The 20,205-nt window shown below is 46.1% G+C and overlaps 1 protein-coding gene across 1 annotated transcript in view; it reads right to left on the bottom strand.

Annotated features, from left to right (window-relative positions):
- The window catches only part of atp1b4 (ATPase Na+/K+ transporting subunit beta 4), a 56,888-nt gene that overhangs the window by 1,447 nt on the left and 35,236 nt on the right, over positions 1-20,205 (bottom strand). The window contains exons 5-8 of the mRNA XM_038776181.1: positions 14,149-14,253; positions 12,197-12,393; positions 8,748-8,804; positions 5,503-5,592 (exon numbers count right to left, since the gene is read on the bottom strand). Of these exons, the coding sequence (XP_038632109.1) occupies positions 5,503-5,592; positions 8,748-8,804; positions 12,197-12,393; positions 14,149-14,253 (449 nt within the window). The remainder of the gene's footprint in view (positions 1-5,502; positions 5,593-8,747; positions 8,805-12,196; positions 12,394-14,148; positions 14,254-20,205) is intronic.

Here is a 20,205-nt window from a genome sequence, read left to right as displayed (position 1 = left end):
GGTTGCTGTGTGCGGGTGCAGCCTTTAAACATGGCAGCCCGATCTTCACATTTCTAAGTTGATGGGCGGGCGGGCGACTCAGAGGCCACTCTGCCAGCGATACATCTTGGGACCCAGTCCTTGAAGCTTTTCTTTTCAATGTGCTGCACTATATGGTTAAGGAAGTTGCCATTTTCATCGGCATGTTCAACTCCGCTTTTACCACCCAACATCAGCCCTTGCCGATTTCTGGGAAAATTTCACCCATAATGTTATTAGTGAGAAAGTTCCAGAATTTTTACCCAGCAATGAAGAAGAAATGGCGATATAGTTGCAGGTCAGAATTGTGTGTGACTTGGTGGAGAACTTGCAAGTGATGATGTCCCCATGAACCTTCTGCCCCAGTCCTTTTGGGTGACAGAGGATGTGAATTTGAGGGGTGCTGTTGAAGAATTCTTGGAAGTTGCTGCAGTGCATTTATTGATTGTACACAGTGCAGCCTGGTGCACTGTGCTGGACAGAATGAATAGACGGGATGTCGATCAAGTAGACTGTTTTGTCCTGAATGGCATTGAGCTTTTTGGTTGTTGTTAGAGTTGCACTCCACCAGGGAAGTGGAACATAGGAACGTCGGAGTTAGGAGCAGGAGTAGATCATTCAGCTCTTCAAGCCTGCTCCGCCATTTGATAAGATATTAGCCGATCTGATTGTGGTCTCAACTCCATAATAAGATGGTCTGATTGGAGATTATCATTACCTGGAAACCTAACTGTCTCACCTGTCTGCCCCCCCCCATAACCCTCGACTCATTATCTATAAATTCAATAACCCAGCCTCCACTGATTTCCGAGGAAGAGAATTCCACATACAAATGGCCCACAGACAGAAATAATTTCTCCTTGCCTCCGTCTTAAAAGGGAGACCTCTTATTTTAAACTGTGTCCCCAACTTCTAGTATCCTCTGCAAGAGGAAACATCCTTCCGGTTACCGTCTTGTCAGGTCTCCTCAGGATCTTATACGTTTCAATAAAATCATTTCTCATTTATCTGAACTCCAATGGATATAGGCCCAACCCGTTCAACCTTTCTTCATAAGTTAAGTCCTTAATCCCAGGAATGGATTGAGGAGCCTTCTCTGAATTACTTTTAATGCAATCTATCCTTTATCAAATAAGGAGACCAAATCTGAACACCGTACTCCAGGTGTGGTCTCACCTAGCCCTGTTCGCCTGCTGGAAAACCTAACTACTTTTATTCCCCTTGCAAAAATAACAACATTTCAGTTGTCTTCCTAATCACTTACTTTATCTGAATCACTTTTTGTGATTCATACACCAGGATTCCCTCTCTACCACTGAGTTCTCCATTCTCTCTCCAGCTAAACAGCATACTGGTTTTCTATTCTTCATCCCGAAATGAACAATTCACTTTCCCACATTATACTCCCATCGGTCAGATTTCTGTCCACTCACGGTGGCACAATGGTTAGCACGGCTGCCTCATAGCGCCAGCGACCCGTATTCAATTCCAGTTTTGGGTAACTGTCTGTGCGGAGTTTTTACGTTCTCCACATGTCTGGGTGGGTTTCCTCCAGGTGCTCCTGTTTCCCCCCTGCAAAGATGTGCAGGTTAGGTGGATTGGCCATTATAACCTTTTGGACACTAAGGGACAATTTAAGTCGGGTTACTGGGTTACGGAGCTAGGGCGGGGTGGGGGCCAAGATAGGGTGTTCTCGCAGAGGGGTGATGGGCTGAATGGCCCCCTTCTGCACTGTAAGGATTCTATGATTCTATTCTATCCTATGTAGACTCTTTACCGACTCTTTACTTACTTTCCTACTGATCCTGGTGTTACCGGCACATTTAGCTGCCATTCATTCGGTCCCTTCATCCAAGTTATTGGTATAGATTGTAAATGGTTGAAGCCCCAGTGGAGAGCACACTGCTGACCTAGATGGCGGACAGACAGGTAGTTAGGGAGGGAGTTGCTTCCTGCAGGGTTTTCAGCCTCTGACCTGTCTTACAGCCACAGTGTCCATGCGGCTGGTTCAGTTAGGTTTCCAGGTAATGGTAATCTCCAGGATATTGATGGTGGGGAACTGAAGGATGGTAATGCCATTGAATGTTTTTTTTTTTATAAATTTAGATTAGCCAATTATTTTTTCCAATTAAGGGGCAATTTAGTGTGGCCAATCCACCTACTCTGCACATTTTTGGGTTGTGGGGGCGAAACCCACGCAGACATGGGGAGAACGTGCAAACTCCACACGGACAGTGACCCAAAGTCGGGATCGAACCTGGGACCTCAGCGCCGTGAGGTGGTTGTGCTAACCACTAGGCCACCGTGCTGCCCATGCCATTGAATGTTAAGGGGAGATGATTAAATTTGCTCTTGTTGGAAGTAGTCATTCTCTGGCATCGTGTGACCAGTCAATTTTGGATTAATGGAAAGGGCAGGAAAACAAAGTTAGATATGATTTTGATATAAAGTTGCTTAATGTATAATCTCCAGCCTCCTCATTAGTATCATGCAACTTGACTAATGAGATTTCCATTTGAAACACTTTCATCTTTCCCATTCTAAATGTTAAAGTATGAGCAGCATATCATTTTTGTTCATCTTCTCTTCTATTTACATACAGTGTCAAAATTAATTGCCCATTTTTAAAGTTTTGACAGGTTTTCAAATGACAATAATCTCAGCATCACCTCTAAATTGGCTCAAAAGTACTATTTGACAATGAGAAATCTTCACTTTGACGAGCATTTTACATTGTTAGACACTGGTTTGAAATACTAGTAACAGATTACATGCATAAAGTAATACCAATATATTAATTCATCAGGGTGGGACAATGACTCAGTGGTTAGCACCGTTACCTCGCAGTTCTAGGATGCTGGGATAATTTCCGGCCTTGGGTGACTGTGTGGAGTTTGCACGTTTTCCCGGTGTCTCCATGGGTTTCCTCCGGGTGCTCTAGTTTCCTCCCACAGTCCAAAGATGTGCAGGTTAGGTGAGGTTACAGGGATAGGGTGGGGGAGTGGGCCGAGATAGGATGCTATTTCAGAGGGTCAGTGCAGACTCAATGGGCTGAATGGCCTCCTTCTGCATTGTCGGGTTTCTATGATTCCATTTTCTTCAAAGAATGGTTGCAATGCAGGAGACCATTTGACCCATGTCGATGTTGGCCCTCTACAAGAGCAACTCAGCTTATCCCAACGCTACCTTTTCTCCATAACCCTGCAAATCTTTTCAGATAATTATCAAGTTCCCTCTTGAAAGCCATGACTCTGAGGCAGCACATGGCAGATCCAAACACTGGCTGGGGAAAAAAGCTCGTCTTCAAGTTGCCTCTGGGCTCTTTTGTCAATCGCTTTAAATTGGTGTCCTCTGGTTCTCGACCCTTCTACTAATGGAAATAGTTTCTCCCTTCCTACCCCCATTAATATTAACCGTGTCCTAAATTCTGTGCACCATAAGATCAACATGGATTGCCTTCTGATACGACAGTGAAAGGTGATATTACAACATGATGTTACAGGTTATCTTCATTTTTGAAATAATAGCTATTATTCTGCCTGTGAATGAGTAGAATGAATTGAAGTTGTAAATAGTCTCTTTCACCCTTATCCTTTCATCAGATAATCATTGTGATAGTGTAATCTTTTAGCTAATCTGTATCTACAATACTTTGCTCTTTGTCTCTTCTTTCATTTTGTTCCATTTTACTGGGGCTGTCACAAGGCTGGATGATTACCCATTCCTTCTCCGGCCAATAATAAAGTAACGAAGAGCTACTGTATCAGAGCATTATAATCGGAGCAGACCATTCATAATAATCTAATAATAATCTTTATTGTCACAAGTAGGCTTACATTAACACTGCGATGAAGTTACTGTGAAAAGCCCCTGGTCGCCACATTCTGGCGCCTGTTCGGGTGCACTGAAGGAGAATTCAGAATGTTCAATTCACCTAACAGCACATCTTTCGGGACTTGTGGGAGGAAACCGGAGCACCCGGAGGAAACCCACCCAGACACAGGGAGAACGTGCAGACTCTGCACAGACAGTGACCCAAGTTGGGAATTGAACCTGGGACCCTGGAGCTGTGAAGCAACAGTGCTACCCAATGTGCTACCGTGCTGTCCAACCCGTGTCAATAGGATGGATGGAGGACTTTCTACCTCAATTTCACCATTCCACACGAACTCCATACCCCCCGATTTCCTGAGCATCCAAAGATCTATCAATCTGTCTTGAATATATTCAATGACTAAACATCCAGAGCTCCCTAAGGTGGAGAATTCCAAAGATGCATAACCGTTTGAGTGAAAAGATTTCGCCTCATCTCAGTCCTGAAAGAATGTCCCCTTATTTTGAGACTCTAATCCATAGTTTTAGCGTCTCCAGCCCCTGGGAAACTGCCTCTCAGGCCTGCCAAACCCCTCAAAACCTCTTCGGTGAGTATCTCGTTGCCCGATGCTGAAATCGTAATTGGCAATGGGACGGAGAATCGATTCTGACACTGGAATCAGGGTTCCGGTTTGACGCCGGTTTGCGATTCTCCGCCCCTCTGAAATGATGCCATCGTGACACGCACCGCGCGCAGTCGCAATACTGTTGGCGCCTCATCGGCCGATGCTCTGCCCCCAATGGGCCGAGTTCCCGAAGACGCGGGACACGTGTGGCCACACAAATCGTGAACCCGGCGTGGTGGCTGGGGACTGTGTCCAGCGCCGCCACATCGGGCTGGGATCCGTGCCGCTGGCCGGGGTGGGGGCTTCTGCGAGGGCTGGGTCGACTGGTGGGGGGTAGTCTGTGGGTGGGCTTTGCGGTCACGGATGGCGGGTTAGGTCTGCGCATGGCCGGCACCATGTTGTATGGCGCGACCACTGCAGGTCGTCAGGATCCGGCCATTCTCCGGCCGTTTACAGCGCAATCCGCGGGCATTTCACGCGCTATTGGTGCTCACCCCTCACTGGTGATAAGGGTGAAAGAGATTATTTACAACTTCTATTCATTCTACTCATTCACAGGCAGAATAATAGAATTGGTGAGGGGTTTGTGCCGACTTGCCGATCGTGAAACACCACGGGTCCCACGCTGGTGTCGGCACTTAGCCGCAGAAACGGAGAATTCCACTCCTTAAGTTTCAATTAAATCATATTTCACTCTTTTAAACCCCATTTTACTTAACCTCTCCTCATAGGATTAGTGAGTTATTGGCATGTTGCCTCTAATGCTAGAATATCGTTCCTTGAAAGAGAGCACAATATTCCACGTGTGGTCTCACTGAGACCCAACTTCATTACATTAGGACGTATTTACTCTTATACTCCAATCCCTTCATAATAAAAGCTAACATGCTAGGTCATTCTTTGTCAAAGCCTAGAATGTTAACATAGGGTGAAGGAAAGAAAACCAATATAGCAGAAAATATTGTGGTAAATCCCTCATTTCAAACAAACATCAAGAGAACATTGAAAATTGGCAGCTGAATTAGGAAGATTTGAGCCCACTTACATGTGTCAGTTTCCCATAATAAGGAAAGTACTTGAGGTCAAAGGTTCCGTTATTTGGGTAGAAGTGAATTCTAGCATTATTCTTTTCTTTCTGAAATGCGCAAAAGCATACGTTTATTACTTTAGCAATACTATTTTAGCAATGTTTTCAAGAGTACAGAACAGAGAAGACTTTCTTAACTGAAGGTCTAGTGTAGACAAAATATAGTTCAGACAAAATATAGTAGTCATCTTTAAATAAAGAGGAACCATGAACTAGAAGCATTATGTTCCCCAATAGCAGGTAACATTGGAAAATAACTCCAAACCAGGATTCCATTATCCTTCTCAGTTGATGTTTAAACTGCACTCCAATATAGATCAGCCATGAATAATTGAATAGCATAACAGGTTTGAGGAGCTGAATGAGCCTAATGGCAAATTGTGTCTAATATCTCTGGAGATTAGAGGAATGAATGGAGATCTCATTGAAATGTGCAAGGTTCTGAATGGGCTCAATCGGGTGGGCACTGAGAGATTGTCTCCAATGCTCGGGGAATGTAAAACACAGGGACACAGGATAAGGGGCCGACCATTTAGGAATGGGATGAGGGGAAATCACTTTACCCACAGGGTTGTGAATCTTTGGAATTCTCTGCCCCATAGGATTGTGGATGCTGTATCGCTGAATACATTTAAGTCAGGGAACGGCAGATTTTTGGTCTCGGGGAATGAAGGGATAAGGGGAACGGGCAGGGAAACTGCGTTGATGCCCATGATCAGCCCTGATCATATTGAATAGCAGAGCAACTTCAACAGACATATGGTTGCTCCTGCTCCCGTTCCATGTGTTTTGTGTCCTTGTTCCTAAAAGGGTTACTCCTGTTTCTATGTTCCACTACTTTTAATGGCTATGCTTTTCCAGTTCTCACCAGATTGATGGATAGACATATTTGATTCTGGTTATACTTTTTTAAAGACATTTCTATTGTATATAGAAGTTATACATCCTACACAATGTTGGAAGAATGGGTAGAGCTCTAATGCATTTCAGTGTTTGGCTTGTAATAATGGGTGTTTTTATGTTTCAAATTCATTTTTGCTTGAAATGGATTACAATTGAGATTGATAAGTGATGAGTACCTTTTGAAATGAACGGTCCGTGAGGGCTGCCATTTTGTGAAATGTTAGCTTTCAGAGGGTGGGGAGTTAAATTACTTGAATAACCATCACAGAAAAATTGCTAACAGCTACTTACCACTTGAGAACTGGGATAGTCTTAAAGTTTGTAAATTAATTTAATTTCGCTAAACTATTAATTGAATTGTTAACCAGAAAGAAGATTCCTACTGAACAATAAGGTACATCTTTCAGAAAGATTAGGTTAGTGGTTTGAGAAGCGTTGAACGGCCTAACCCAGTCACCCTGCGCACATGAGAAGAGGCATTAAAAAGACAAATAAGTAGTGAAGCAGCGGAGCTAATGGCTTTGAGTTTTCCCCATTTGTTGCCGTAACTTCAGCAGAATCCATGGAGAACCAGCTAACAATGGCTGTTTCCATCAGGCTCCTAACAGGGTTACATTATGTGAACCCCCATGCATCTTTCAAGCCAATGGTGGCAGAAATGTACAGCTACCAGTTGCATAGCGGCAGGATGCTTATATTTGAGAGAATAAGGGCAGCACGGCGGCACAGTGGTTAGCACAGCTGCCTCACGGCGCCGAGGTCCCAGGTTCGATCCTGGGTCTGGGTCACTGTCCGTGTGGAGTTTGCACATTCTCCCCATGTCTGCGTGGGTTTCACCCCCACAACCCAAAAGATGTGCAGGGTCGGTGGATCGGCCACGCTAAATTACCCCTTAATTGGAAAAAATGAATTGGGTACTCTAAAATTGAAAAAAAGATATTTGAGAGAATAGCGTGGTCCTGAGGGCTACTAGGTCGCATTTTCCAACTCACTAGGAAGTTCTAAAACCTTCACTAGGAGTGGTGTGCTAGTATAGTGATCTCAAATACACCTGCGGATGAGGGAGGCTCATCTACTCCATTCTTCAATGCAGAGGGGAGAAAAAAGCATTCTCAGGTGTTTCCCAAATTCAGTAAGCTGTTGTAAATTTGAATAGACAGATCTGAATAGATAAATCTGAACAGCCAGATTCAGAATAACTCATTCCTTTAAACTGCCCTAGCAATGTGCCTTAAACACAACCTTAAATCACTCACAACTGCACAGGGCAGAATTTTTCCACGTCCCATGCAGCCCTTCCAATGCCCCTTCCGAGTTAGACCGACCATTTGTCGTCATTGTGGACACTTCTGTGTCGTGGGACCATGCCAACTTGGCACTGAGTTGAGACTGCCCAAGTTAATATCTCATACGCAATATCAGGACGTGTCCAATTAGCCTGTGTTGCATTCAAACCCAGTTTCCAGAGTATATGGACAATGTGCTGAACTATTACATCAGCTAGGCCCTCAGAACAAATGAAAGATTATAAATAAAGCTCATGTTGTTTTGTTCAATGAAAGCAACAATAAAAGAAACAAAGCACAACACGCAAGATTTATGAAAGTCTCAACAGACTCAAACCCAGCTACAGCATGTCGACAGGCAATATATCAAAGTGTTCAACACTTTGGAATTCTTTGGGGGAAGATTTTTTTTAAGGTTTCCTCCAAGCAGTACACCCATTTAGAAATAGCAACATGCAGTATTTTACCTGCCAAGACATGGGAACGAGAATCTTTTCACAAGCCTGGCGTTTTGGAACCAGAAGTTGCCAATTACTTAGGAAAATTAGATAAACGTACAATATTGAAAGAAGACTGAGAGCTTATTAGTGATAGTTGGGGAAGTTAGTCAATCCCTACTCCGGATTGGGAAGAGAATCCTGCTGCTACCGAATATTGCGCTTCCGAGAAACAGGCGGCTGGAGGACTGGAGAATCGCACCCCATATCGAAACTGTTGAGCTAAAAATCCCTTTTTGCCGGCTGCAAGGGTCTTATTTGGAATGATTTTTGCCATCTCCATCTAGTCCCTAGAAAAGGAGATTCATAGTTGAATTTCTTTCCAATTCAACAATAATTGGCAGCACTATTTGAATAACTCAGCAAATGAACAATTAAGTCAGCCGTCTGTGTTATTTGTTAAGCATTACTTATCCAAGTATTAACCAATGTGTTAATTCAAAGCTAGCCATTGTATTCTAACTCAAGGTTAGACTATTCCAACGCATGATTTAGCTCAGACATTGGTGTCACTCACCATGAATTCGCAGGTCACATGTGGGGTTATTCCTTTACCAGGCAGGTAACCAATTATCTATGTAAGGAAGCAAATATCAGCACAATGCTCATGAATATTTCTTTTACATAAAAAAGTGAATAAGAATTAGAACTTCCTCTATAGGCTGCGGGTGGGATCGTCCGGTTCCCCTGCCACGTGTTTCTTGATGGCGTGCCATTCACTGCAGAGAAATTCTATCTTCCCGCTGCTTGGCAATGGGATTTCCCATTGTAACCACCCCACTCCGCCAGGAATCCTGTGGGTGGCAGTGTGCTGCCGACAGGAAAGGTGAATCACAACGACCGGAGAATTCCGGCCCACATCTTCCTTAGTGCAAAATCAAAATCTCGTTAAAACCTTTGATTCAATTCAAAAGGTTTTTCATGCTAAATGAATACAAGATCATTTCAAAGCAGCAATTTGGCTAAGTCTCCAGACCTGAAGAGTAATGAGATACAGGTTTCCTCAATGGAGATCTTGAATGATGGTATTTAATCATAGAATCCCTACAGTGCAGAAGGAGGCCATTCGGCCCATCAGGTCTCCACTGACTCCAAAAGAGCACTCTACCCATTCCCACCCCCCGCCCAATCCTCGCAACCCCCATAGCTCCACCTAAGCTGCACATCTTTGGACTTTGGGAGGAAACCGGAGATCCGGAAAAAATCCTCGCAGACATGGGGAGAACATGCAAATTTCACACAGTCACCCAAGGTCGGATTCGAATCTGGTTCTGTGAGGCAGCGGTGATAATCATTGTGCCACCGTGTCTGACACTGGGGCAGAAAATAAGTCAACAGTGTGGTAGCGGCAAGATACTGTGGCATGTCACTTCACCCTTCTGAATAATGAGCATGATCTGAAAATAGAGCAAAACTTAATTTTATAAAAATAATAAATAGTACAGTTGTTCACCGTGTAAAACCTATATTGCTGAACATAATGGGCTATGGTATTTATTATACTATACAGTATATGGTTTTTATTATACTATATGGTATTCATTATACCATATAGTATATGGTATTTATTATACCACATAGTATATGGTATTCTATTACATTATACAGTATATGGCATTTATTATACCATATAGTATATGGCATTTATTACACTGTATAGTATATTGTATTTATTATACTGTAAAGTGTATGGTATTTATTACATTACATAGTATGTGGTATTTATTATAGCATATAGTATATGGCATTTATTACATTGTATAGAATTTTTTATTTATTATACTATACAGTATATGGTATTTATTATACAATACAGTATATGGCATTTATTATACTATACAGTATATGGTATTTATTATACTATACAGTATATGGTATTTATTATACTATACAGTATATGGTATTTATTATACTATACAGTCTCAGGTATAACTGATAGTCTTAGGGGTGTGTTGTCCGCTTCCAGTAATGGGGTTCCCAATCCGATGAAGAATTGAGTGCGGGCAAAAAAACAAGGTCGCCGCCTGATGCTTCAGTCCCCCGCCGCCTGCGGCAGTAAGCTATACTCCCTGGCGATGGATAGAAATGGGTCAATGAAACCCATTTCCAGCCAATTAATGAGCTGGAAGCCCGATTCACCATGCTCCCATGATGCTCTTACCCACTCGCCTGGGATTCACGCAGGCATGGATTAGGGCAAGTATTTTTTTTTTAAAAAAGAATTTAGATTACCCAATTATTTTTTTCCAATTAAGGGACAATTTAGCGTGGCCAATCTACCTAGCCTGCACATCTTTGGGTTGTGGGAGTGAATTCCACGCAGAATGTGCTAACTCCATATGGTCAGTGACCCAGGTCATCAGCGCTGTGAGGCAGCAATGTTAACCACTGCGCCACCATGCCGCCCGAGGTGCAAGTATTTATGAGCACGACTCTGATATGGTGGTCCCCGGGTGGGTCAAGGGGGTACATATTTAGTGTTGGTGCCCCCAAAGTCCATCGGAGGGCCTCCCCTCCCTCACAATACAAATCCTGTCCACCCCAACCCCAGCCCCCACATCATACCCCAACAGAGACCCCCATCAGAAACCACTATATCGGAGACCCCCCAAAATCGGAGACCCCCAAATCAGAGACCCCCCACATCAGAGATCCCGATATCAGAAACCCCCAGAGACCCCCACATCAGAGACCCCCACATCCGAGACCCTCACACCAGAGACCCCAATATCAGAAACCCCAGAGACCCCCACATCAGAGGCCCCCACATCAGAGGCCCCCATATCAGAGGCCCCCACATCAGAGGCCCACACATCAGAGACCCCCACATCAGAGACCCCCACATCAGAGACTGCCCCTTATCAGAGACCCCCATATCAGAGACCCCCACATCAGAGACCCCCACATCAGAGACCCCCACATCAGAGATCCCTATATCAGAGATTGCCCCATCAGAGACACCCATATCAGAGACTGCCATATCAGAGATTGCCCATCAGAGACACCCATATCAGAGACCACCAGATCAGAAACTTTTCACAGTGATCTTTCACTGTTCTGTCCAGACTGTTCGTCAGCTTTCAGGCAGGGTTGACTGACGTGGGTCTCTGATGGGGATCTCTGATAGAGTGGTCAGATAGGGGTGACTAATGGAGATGACTAATAAGGGTGTGTGATGGGGTCTGATGGAGGTCATTGGTGGGGCTGATTGAGGGGGGTCTAGGGGGTTTGGTGGGAGAGGATGTCGGGTCACCCACATGCGTGCATGCTGTGGGGGAGGGTTGGAGGAGATGATCCATTATTCCCTTGGTGGGGGCAGGATTCTCCTACATGAGAGCGTGGTGGGGTGGCCAGGATTTGCATTGTTGGGGGGAGGGGGCCTTCCGATGGAACCTGGTAGCACCTCCATTATGCACTGACCCCCTTGACCCACCTCAGGGTCTACCACATCAGGGCAAACTTGCACCAAATCCTCCTGAGTGGATATCCCGATGTGAGAGTCAGTGCAAAACAGGGGGCTGCGACCCCGTTTATTAAATTGTAATGGGTGCCGACATGGTGTGGGCAGCGCGCTGAGGCCATGGGCAGTGGATCAGGACACCACAACGGTTTGGTGGGGAAGCTCCATTCTCCACGAGATTGGGAATACCAATTGTGGCATCAGGCAATGGAGAACCCACTCCTCTGTGTCACATAAGCATTCGCTTTCCCAATGGATCTCGACTGTGGTTGTTTCATATGAATTGAAGGTAGGTTAGAGTAATCACCCCTTGTTTCTACAGAGTAAGGCCTACAGAACCAAATGGACAAACTTTAACATTTGATCCAAAACGGGCGATGAATGTGTAAGGTGCACCCCAGTCACTCACTGTTCAGCCCGGCCACATTGCTGCCGTGTTAGTTTGTTATCAAATTGATTAGGAAAGGATTTGCGGCTTTACTGTATTCTCATCAACACCAACATACTCTGTTCATCTTCAGGAGAATGCAGGGTTTTCCTTCAGAATATCCAAAGGTAGGATCTTCAATTCCAGAGCAATTTTTCAGCATGGCCCGATTAAACTGACAAGCTAATCGTTCCTCACTTTCATTCTTGTGTTGCATGAAGTATTGCCCAGGAGAACACGGAATGTTCTTAATAGCCTGGCTGCTGTCATTGTAGGCTGGGAGGAATAAAAAGAAAGTCACAAAAGACGCAAGCCTAGTAGAGTAATAGATTGTTTCCACTTGTCCACCTGCCAACAAGTTTCAGATGGCAGCAAAATAAATCGAGAGTGGTGACAAGAATGTCATTATATACAGGGTGATGAGAACATAGCATTCTCCACAGCTTGCTGAATTAGAATCTCCAAGCTCTTTTTGAAAGGGGAATTTATCCATCAAGGGATGTGGGCAACGCTGACGAGGTCAGCTTTTGTTGCCCATTCCTAATTGCTCTTGAAAATGTGGGTTAAGTACAACAACAGTGCTGTTAGGGAGAGAGCTCCAGGATTTTGATGCAGGGACAGTGATGAAACAACAATGAAGGAATGTTAAAAGGACTGTGGAGCAAGCGAGAAACTGGATATGGCTCACGTGAAGAAAAGGCACTGGCGCCTACTTAGTGACCATTTCTCTGTGGTGACTTTCCATGATTCTAGAGTATTTTAATAGCTGTTTTCCATTTCAAACCGAAGACCAGGACTCCCAATGGTATTGTTTTATACCTTACTGAATATAGACATTGATGTTATTTTCAGAATCTGCAGTTTCTACTGTGTCATTATTGTACTCTCGGGCATCTGGAACTGGTGCAGATCAATTTAATTAAAATAATCCAGTAGTTGCTACAAACAGCAAAAAGTAAGCAAAAACAAATGAGTTCCACGTAGTGCATTACTGGGCACTTACGGAACATATTTAATGACCAGCTGAACTGATAGCTAACCCGATAGTCAGATATATGATGAGCCCGATAGCCATCTGTTCAGTCTGTTTCAAAGGTTTCAGCGTATTCAATGTTAGAGCCTTTTTAAACACAGCTGAGCAATCCTATTATAAACACTTGGCAGAGCACTAAACAACACAAATTGATTCAGCTCTGTAGGGGATTGTTTACACAGCTTTGAAGGAGACTGTTGTCTTTGTCTAACTGATATTATTAAGAGCTTTTAATAACTTTATCTTTGTTTGAAGTGATTTTTCAACACCTGTTTGTGTATTTGGCCAAGATTAAGATGTGATAAAGAGATTAAACCTTTTTTCAATTGAGTATGAATGGTTGTGTTTGAGTGACAGTTTTATGAGCTTGTAAGAGGGTGACATTTTAGAGATGATTTTGAAGGCCTTATTTTAACAATTTCATAAACACTTCAAAAATTTGCCAGTGTTATTATTGGCTCATAAGTTTTGCCATTATTGGATAATGCAAGAATGGGTATTGAGGATCCATAGAGGGTATAGAACGGGAAAGAATGATATGGATGGGGTATGGGGTGTATTGTAGAGACATGGGGGTTACATGGGCATGGACATGGGTGGGGAGGTAAGGGTTGAGGCCCTAACAGGGAGTCCATCACTATTTCTGACTGATCTATATAGTAACATATTTGCACTTTAATTAATTTAGGAATTCATTATTTAGGATTCAACATGTACCCATAAACTAAGGCCTTGTTGAGATCTAGATGGAGGAAGACCTTCCATTGCAGCATTTGCCAACTTGAACCTACTTTGGGAGAAGCTTGTCCGCACCTCCTCAGAATGAAAATGCAATGGGAGGACATTGCCAGGGTGGAGGCTGGACAGAACCGGCTCCCATTTCCCACCTCACATTAACATCAGCCGCTTGGTTCCTGTTGTCACAAACTTTCTTGTTTGGAACTTTTAAAATTCAGACTCAGTGCTTTTGCCCCGAAAGAAGAAATGGAGAAACTTACGTTCAAGGAATTGATGCAGGTTTTTCACATAATGCGACCATGTGTTTTCCTCTAACGAGTTGAATGCAATCGTAAATCCACCAAGATATGGTCTTATCATCAATCCTAGGAAAGTGGAAGCATTACGGACTGTCCAAAATTTCATCAAGCAGATAACATCAAGGCAAGATCAAACAGGCAGTCTATCACTATTTCCGACTGCTCTATATTGTAGAATATTTACACCTTAATTAATTTAGGGATTCATCAATTTAGGATACAGACTATACACGTAAACAAAACTCCTTTTTCCATGGTCCGTTTTAATGACTTGCTCTTGGACACTGCACATGAAACATGAAAATAATCTGGGGTTGATACATCAAGGACTGGGCAACAATTATTTTTTTTAAATATTTTTATTCTCCTTTTTCACATTTTCTCCCAAATTTACACCCACCAACAATAAACAACAATCAGCAACAAATATGTCAATCCCCATAACAATAACAACGATCCCATCCTCCCACCAAACCCCAAACATTAGACCGCATGTTTATATAAACAAGTGACAAAAAAGGGATCAGGGATTACCCATAGTCACCCTTAATACACACAGCCCCCCTCCCATCTATCCCCCCCAACCAATGTTCGATGTTATCCAGTTCTTCAAAGTGCAGAATGAATAATGCCCATGACTTGTAGAACGCTCCATCCTTCCCCTCAGTTCAAACTTAACCTTCTCAAGAGTCAAGAATTCCAACAGGTCCCCCCGCCACGCCAGGGCACAGGGTGGAGAGGCTGCTCTCCATCCCAACAGGATCCGCCTTCAGGTGATCAACGAGGCGAAGGCTATGATATCTGCCTCCGCATCCGTTTCCAACCCTGGCTGGTCCGACACCTCGAATATGGCCTCCCAGGGACCCGGGTCTAGTTTCATGTGAACCACCTTGGAAATTACCCTAAAACCCTCCTTCCAGTAATCCTCTAGCTTTGGACAGGACCAAAACATATGAACATGATTAGCGGGCCCCCCCCCCCCCCCCCGCAATGCACATCTTCTACTCCTTCAAAGAATAGGCTCATCCTCGCCCTTGTGAGGTGTACTCTGTATACCACCTTCAGTTGTATCAGCCCCAACCTCGCACATGAGGTGGAGGTATTTTCTCTCCAGAGAACCTCACACCAGACCCCCTCCTCTATAACCTCTCCCAACTCTTCCTCCCACTTTGCTTTGATCCCTTCCAGTGGTGCCTTCTCCTCTTCCAAAATAGCCCCATAAACCGTCGACACTACCCCCTTCTCTAGTCCCCCTGTCGTCAGCACCTCCTCCAGCAATGTGGAGGCCGGTTCCCCTGGGAAGCTCTGTACCTCCTTTCTGGAAAAATCTCGAACCTGCATGTATCTAAACATTTCTCCCTGCTCCAGCCCATACTTCGCTTCCAGCTCCCTCAATCCTGCAAACCGACCCCTAAGAAACAAATCTTTTCGCGTCTTAATCCCCTTCTCTTCCCAGTTCCGGAAATTTCCATCCCACCTCCCTGGCTCAAATCTGTGGTTCCCCCGAATCGGCATTTCCCTTGACCCTGCCCCCAACCCGAAGTGTTGGCGAAACTTACCTCCAAATTCTCAATGAAGCTATTATTACCGGACTCCCTGAGTATTTTCCCGGAGCTATCGGGAGCGGCGCTGTTGCTAGTGCTTTCAATCCCGACTCCCTGCACAAACTCTCCTCCATTCTGACCCACTGGGAATCAACCCCTCTGACCCAGCTCCGCACCTTCTCCACATTCGCCGCCCAATAGTAGTACATCAGGTTCGGCAGGAAAATCGGGTAGGCATTGAAAAATAAACAGAAATCGTGGCAACACGTTCATTTTAACTGCCTGTACCCGACCCGCCAGTGACAGAGGGAGACCATCTCACCTTGCCAGATCGGCTTTCACTCTCCCCACCAGACTAGTGATGTTGTATCTGCGAAGCCTCCCCCACTCCCGGGCAACCTGCACCCCCAGATACCTAAAGTGAGTCCCTGCCCTACGGAATGGCAGCCCCCACCCCCGGCCGAGACACCACAAAATACTCACTCTTGTCCAGATTCAGCTTGTACCCCGAGAATGACCCAAATACTCGCAGTAACTCCAATATTCCTCCTATCGACGCACTCGGTTCCGACACATACAGCATCATGTCGTCGGCATATAAGGACACCCTATGCTCTATCGCCCCCCCCCCCCCCCCCCCCGCACTATTCCTTTCCATGCTCCCGAACTTCTTAATGCGATGGCTCAATCGCAAGTGCAAACAGCGGGGGAGGGCGGGGGGGGGGGGGGGGGGGCATAGGGCATCCCTGCCTTGTCCCATTGTGGCGAGAAAAGTATCTCTAGCTGATGTTGTTTGTGCGGACACTCGCCTTCGGCTCCTTATATAATAGCTTTACCCAGTTCACAAAATCTTGGTTCAATCCCGAACCGCTCCAGAACTGCCATCAAGTACTCCCATTCTACCTGGTCAAATGCCTTCTCAGCATCCAATGCCACAACCAGCTCTGTTTCCTTTCCTACCGCCGGTGCCATAACGATGTTCAATACCCTCCTAATGTTCGAAAAAAGCTGCTTCCCTCTCACGAACCACATCTGATCCTCACCTATCACCTTCGGGAGGCACTCCTCCAGCCTACCCACCAGTACCTTCGCCAATACTTTTGCGTTCACATTCAGAAGTGATATGGGCCTATACGACCCACACTCCGTCGGATCTTTATCTTTTTTTAGCAACAGTGAAATCGATGCCTGCCCCAAGGTTTGTGACAATGCCCCCTTCCCTATCGCCTCTTCAAACATCCCCACCATCAGGGGTGCCAGCTTATTATCGAATTTTGTATAAAGTCCACCGGAAACCCATCCGGCCCTGCCACCTTCCCCGACTGCATCCTCCCAATTGCATCTTTTATCTCCTGCTCCACTATCGCTCCTTCTAATGTAGCCTTGTCCCCCTCCCCTAGCCTCGGGTACTCCAACCCATCTAGAAATTCCTGCATCTCACGGTCTCCCCCGGGTGACTCTGACCTGTACAACCTCTCATAAAACTCCTCAAAAACCTTGTTAATCAGCTCCGGAGCCACCACCAACTTCCCTGCCCTATCCCTCACCTGAAGAATTTCCTTTGCCGCTGTTTCCTTCCAGAGCTGACCTGCTAACATACGCCTTATCTCCATGTTCGGAAACTGCACCTCTTGCTCGTCTCAGTTGGCGCACCGCCTTCTGGTGGACAGTCGGTCGAAGCTCGCCTGTAGTTCCTTCCTCTTTTCCAGCTTCGCTGGGTCCCCATCTTCTGCATAACTCCTATCTACCTCCAACATTTCATCTATTACCCTCTGCCTCCAATCTCTCCTCTTTGTCCGCCCTGGCCTTAAACAAAATTGCCTCACCCCTCACCACCGCCTTTAGAGCCTCCCAGACAACTGCCTTCGACACCTCATCCGTACAGTTGAAACCTACATATTCCTCAATTACCTTTTCAATTTTCTCACAGAACACTTGTTCCCCAAAAGCCCCATATCCAGTTTCCACCCCGGCATCTGTGCTACCCCCTTCTCCAGTACCATATCCACCCAACGCGGAGCATGATCTGGAACTGCAATTGCCGAGTATTCCGACCCCTTAACCCCAGCCAGAAAAGCCTTCCCCACCACAAAGTCGATCCATGAGTATACCTTATGGACTGCTGAAAAAACAAGTACTCCCGTTCCCTTGGGTGCAGGAACCTCCAAGGGTCCACCCCTCCCATTTCCACCATTAGCCCAGCCAGTGCCTTCGCCCCCCCGATGGGACCAGCGAGCGCGGCCGTGATCTGTCCAACCTTAGCTCCTGCACCAAGGTCCAGTCCCGCCCCACAATCAGTTTGTGTGTGCCCAAGTGGGGATGGCCCCAAACATCTTCTTTACGAATCCCACATCGTCCCAATTGGGACCGTATACACTTAAAAGCAATACTAATCTCCCCTCTAGCGCCCCTGTCACAATCACATATCTACCCCCTGATCTGCCACCACCTTCTCCATCTGGAAGCGTACCCTTTTGCTGACCAACACCACTACCCCTCGAGCCCTTCCGTCAAATCCAGAGTGAAACACTTGACTAACCCAGCCCTTTTTAAGTCTCACCTGGTCCTTCACCCTCAAGTGAGTCTCCCGCAGCATTGCCACATCGGCTTTCAAACTTTTAAGATGCGCAAGCACCCTTGCCCTCTTGACCGGGCCTCCAAGCTCTCTCCCATTCCATGTGACTATCCTAACTGGGGTCTCTCACACCCCCACCCTTCTTATCCACCATCATCATACTACCGGGCCCTGTCCCATAAGCCTGACCGGCCCCTGTCCATTGTTAACATCGAACCCCCCCCCCCCCCCACCCACATTTCCCCTTGTAAAAACATCTCCCAGCATCAATCCCCCCCCCCCCCCTTGCTCGCCTCGTAGGCCCAATGAAGCCTGCGATCCAGGGTCCAACGTCCACAGTCCTCCTCTCACCTCACCTCCATTCACTAGCTGACTTTAGTGGCTCCCCCCGCCAATATGTATTGTCCCCTTCCACCCAGTCCCAGAGAAAAAAAAAACAAAACCAATAATCCAACCCATACAATTCACTAACATAAGATTTAACCGTCGCAACACAGAACGCCAATCAACCCAACCATTAACTTGAACTCTGTAACAATGCAAAGAGAAGTAAATTACAATACACAGCAGTAAAAAGAAAGTTGTAGCATTTATACATTTTCCAGTTGCCAAACACAGTCCACAGTCTCTCTTCCAATTCCGCTCCTCACGTCTGTCCCAAGCCTTCTGCCCTCACGAACCCTCAGCCGCCTCCGCTGTCCCAAAATAAAAAATTTTGGCGTTGTACCCTCAGCTTCGCCGGGTACACCATACCAAATCGTACCCCCTTTTTGTACAGTGCCGCCTTCACCCGCCCAAACGCCGCTCGTCTCTTTGCCAACTCAACCGTCAAGTCCTAATGGATCCGAACTCCAGCACCGTCCCATTGCACCTCGTGCTTCTGCTTCGCCCAGCTTAACACCTTCTCCTTCATGCAGTACGTATGGAAGCAGATAATTACTGCTCTCGGCGGCTCATTCACCTTGGGCTTCGGCCTTAATGACCGATGAGTTTGGTCCAGCTCGTACTGGGAGAAGTTCTCATCTCCCAGTAGCTCCGCCAACTTCTTAGCGAAGTACTTTGTTGGCATTGGGCCCTCTGTCCCTTCGGGCAAGCCCACAATTCTCAGATTGTGCCGTCTCGAGCGGTTTTCCAAGTCCTCGAGCTTTGCTCGGAGTCCTCTGTTGACCTCCACCACCCACCGCAGCTCATCCCCCATCAAGGTGAGCTGGTCGCTGTGCTGCGACACGGCCTCCTCCACTTCCTTCATCTTCTCGCCCTGCTCTCTCACCTCGGCCGATGTCTTTGCCACAGCTACCCTCACCGGGGCAATTGCCTCCTCCACCAATGATTTCAATGCGACCGCCATCTCCTTCCTCAAAGCCTCCATGTGCCTCGCAAACAGCTTTTCCAGCTCCACCGCCATCACCTCGGTCATCTTTTCCACCGTAAGTAGTGCGGCCCCACCATGCGGTCCGGTATCCGCCATCTTGTCCGCGCTTTTGCTTGCCTTCTCATTCAACGGCGAACCCGGGTTTTCTTCCTTCTTCCTAGCTGCTTTTCGCATCCTCTAACGACTTATTATTTCTTCTTTCTTTCTTCAATCCGAAAATAACTAAATAATTATTTTCACAAATGTTTTCCCCAAAAATTCCAAAGTCAAGAAATCTCTTCTCCCGGGGACCAGATTTCAAACCCCTCAAAGATCCATTTTCAGTGGGAGCCACCCAGGGTGCTCTAGTTCCCCTCTACATCGCGTTCTGGACTCAGGCCTGCCACCTCGATTGCCTCGACTCGTGTCAAGCTCCGCCCTCGCATCCGACCTCTGGGTTGATGCCTCCCGCTCCGGCCGCTGGACACTCCCGCAGGGCAGCTCACCGGCTCCAAACCAGACCGACCCAACACCCGTCCCTCAGGCCC

The sequence above is a fragment of the Scyliorhinus canicula genome, chromosome 17, assembly GCF_902713615.1.
Source record: "Scyliorhinus canicula chromosome 17, sScyCan1.1, whole genome shotgun sequence".
Lineage (NCBI taxonomy): Eukaryota > Metazoa > Chordata > Chondrichthyes > Carcharhiniformes > Scyliorhinidae > Scyliorhinus > Scyliorhinus canicula.
This window is presented reverse-complemented; position numbering and strand designations above follow the sequence as displayed.